Below are 2,497 nucleotides of genomic sequence, written 5' to 3'. Positions count from 1 at the left end.
CTTGAATTCGCCCCCCCTGATTGTAAATTCTGGCTACGCCGCTGTCACGGATGGACGTCTAAGGTAATATTCTCCTATGTTACTTGTATTGAAATTTTTATCTCAAGTAATGGTCGAAGTATCTCAAGTTTAACAAATGAACGAAATCAAGTAAATCAAGGTTTATTTATTAAGTTCACTCGACCGTTTAATCTAAATAGGAGACTAACAGGGAAACAGGTTTTTATATGATCCTTTATCTACAGATTACCATTTTATTTATTTATTTATTATTATTATTATTTTATGTTAAACCACTTATCCAAGCTTTTCAGCCGGATTAGTAGGTGGCCGATCTTATCTTTGTTCACCCATTAGGTACATCCAGAAGTATGAGCGGCTTAATAACCCAACAGTCCGGCATTCCCAAAACACAGTGGCAATTTAAATTAGTATGCATTAGAGTAAAAGATGATATCACTGTCTCAAATGACTTAGTATCATTGGTTTCATGATAAAAAATAGATAAATAAATTATAAAAAATATTTTATCTTAATATAATGGTCCTTTAGATTGAAGAGATCAACATCCAATATAATATTTTACATCCACTAAAAATTAATCTAAAATCTATTGAAATAAATAGCCATGTAAATATGGACTGACCCAGCTACAAATTAGCACTTGCGAACACTCTCTTGAATCACAGAATGAGCTGAATATTGATCACTTTCTATTCATTCGGTTCTTCTGGAAGAACACGCCCAGGCTCGGCCTGTAACCTCGAAAGAGCCGCAAGCTGATCATGCTGCTCTGGATCCTCCTGTGCTTGACCACTAACAAACATCTGGGACGATGCTTCCCATGAACAATATATATATATAGCCAAAACATTAATGTATATATACTCCCTCAAATCCAGAGATTTTGATCATCGAACTCCATCGATCAAATCATATCGATCGCAATCCAATTTGCTGTCGATCGGCAGCAGCTCATGGCGCCACCGATTAACCTTGCGATGTTCCTCTCCGTCGTCGTCTGGGTCTGCCTGCCGGCGCCAGGTACCGGAGAGAGTCCCTCGTCGGACACGTTCGAGAAGTGGATGGCTGACCACGGCCGCACATATAGAGACGAAGCCGAGAAAGTTTACCGGCGCGAGGTGTTCGCCAGGAACTCGGAGTACGTGACTGCCTTCCGTCGAGCCAAAGGACGACGGCGCAGTTACACCGTCGGCCTCAACCGCTTTGCCGACCACACCAAGGAAGAATTCCTCGCGACTTACACCGGCGGAAACCCTCCTTCAGGCGCCTCGGTTCCGGTTCCGGTGCCGGCCCCGTTCAAGTATGCAAACACGACTGCCCCCTCCAGCATGGATTGGCGTGACAGAGGAGCAGTGACCCCGATCAAGGACCAAGGCAATTGTGGTACATAAACGTTAATTCGAAATCAGAACGAGTTTGCTTGATCGAGCTAGTAATTAATTCTTTTGATTTCTCAATGTGTAGGTTCGTGTTGGGCATTCTCTTCCGTAGCATCGATCGAAAGCATCAACCAGATTGCCAACGGGGAACTGATATCTTTGTCAGAGCAAGAACTCCTCGCCTGCGACAAGAACGACTCAGGGTGCGACGGCGGACTGCACTACCAGGCCTTTTCCTTCGTCGTCGCCAACGGAGGCATCACCACCGAAGCGAACTATCCTTACCAGCCAAATCAGAATATTGCTTGTGACTCGAGCAAATTAGCAGACAACGCAGTCTCCCTGACGAGCTACAGCCTCGTGCCGAGCAACAGCGAGGAGTCGCTCATGAAGGCCGTGGCAAACCAGCCGGTTTCCGTGTCGATCGACGCGAGCGAGTTCATGCTGTACGCCGGTGGGATCTTCGACGGGCCTTGCGAGGCCAATCTCAATCACGAAGTCACACTCGTCGGCTATGGAACCGATGGAAACGGGACCAAGTATTGGATAGCCAAGAACTCGTGGGGCACGGGGTGGGGTGATCAGGGTTACATCTTACTCGAGAAGGATGTCGATCGAAAGGAGGGACTCTGTGGTCTCGCCATTAGAGCTTCCTTTCCCATCATCTAGATTAATTTTACACTATTTTGCCAATTTCAACAATAATGGAAGATCATCTGTGCATGCTTCCCTCTGTTTTAATTGTTGTTTTTTCCCTATGTTCGCTGAAAAATTATAACAACTAATGAACTGTGATTTTAGATTATTCATGTTTGTATATCTTCTTTTACAAATTTGAATCAAACAAAATGCAAAATAATCAAATTATTGCAGTATTCCAGTTGATCATAACAATGGATCATACCGATTAAAACAAAAATATGCATTTATGAATGATCCTGTCTGGAATATGTGTTAGATGGAGGCCGGTGAAGATGATGTTGGTGTTGAAGAAGAGGCAACTTTGACAAACAAAATCCCTCTCCCACTTAGTTATTTATAAATGAGGAATTTTAACTATGCTAGCCTACTAAACATGTATATTAACATACACA

At 43.4% G+C, this 2,497-nt stretch overlaps 1 protein-coding gene across 1 annotated transcript; it reads left to right on the top strand.

Annotated features, from left to right (window-relative positions):
* Window positions 1-916: 916 nt before the first annotated feature.
* On the top strand, window positions 917-2,208 carry LOC122044431 (zingipain-1-like). Its single transcript, XM_042604911.1, has 2 exons — window positions 917-1,407; window positions 1,489-2,208. The coding sequence occupies exons 1-2, from the start codon at window positions 978-980 to the stop codon at window positions 2,070-2,072; spliced, it is 1,014 nt and encodes a 337-aa protein (XP_042460845.1). The 5' UTR covers window positions 917-977; the 3' UTR covers window positions 2,073-2,208.
* The last annotated feature ends 289 nt before the right edge of the window (window positions 2,209-2,497 follow it).

The sequence above is a fragment of the Zingiber officinale genome, chromosome 2A (genome assembly GCF_018446385.1).
Source record: "Zingiber officinale cultivar Zhangliang chromosome 2A, Zo_v1.1, whole genome shotgun sequence".
Taxonomy (NCBI): Eukaryota; Viridiplantae; Streptophyta; class Magnoliopsida; order Zingiberales; family Zingiberaceae; genus Zingiber; species Zingiber officinale.
The sequence above is the reverse complement of the archived record's forward strand: the minus strand, read 5'-3'. Positions and strand labels throughout refer to the sequence as shown.

Excerpts from the sequence above, each read along its gene's own strand:
- LOC122044431 (XM_042604911.1), top strand. The coding sequence starts at position 978 with ATGGCGCCACCGATTAACCTTGCGATGTTCCTCTCCGTCGTCGTCTGG. Across the intron at positions 1,408-1,488 it reads CAAGGACCAAGGCAATTGTG|GTTCGTGTTGGGCATTCTCT; the intron begins GTACATAAACGT and ends CTCAATGTGTAG.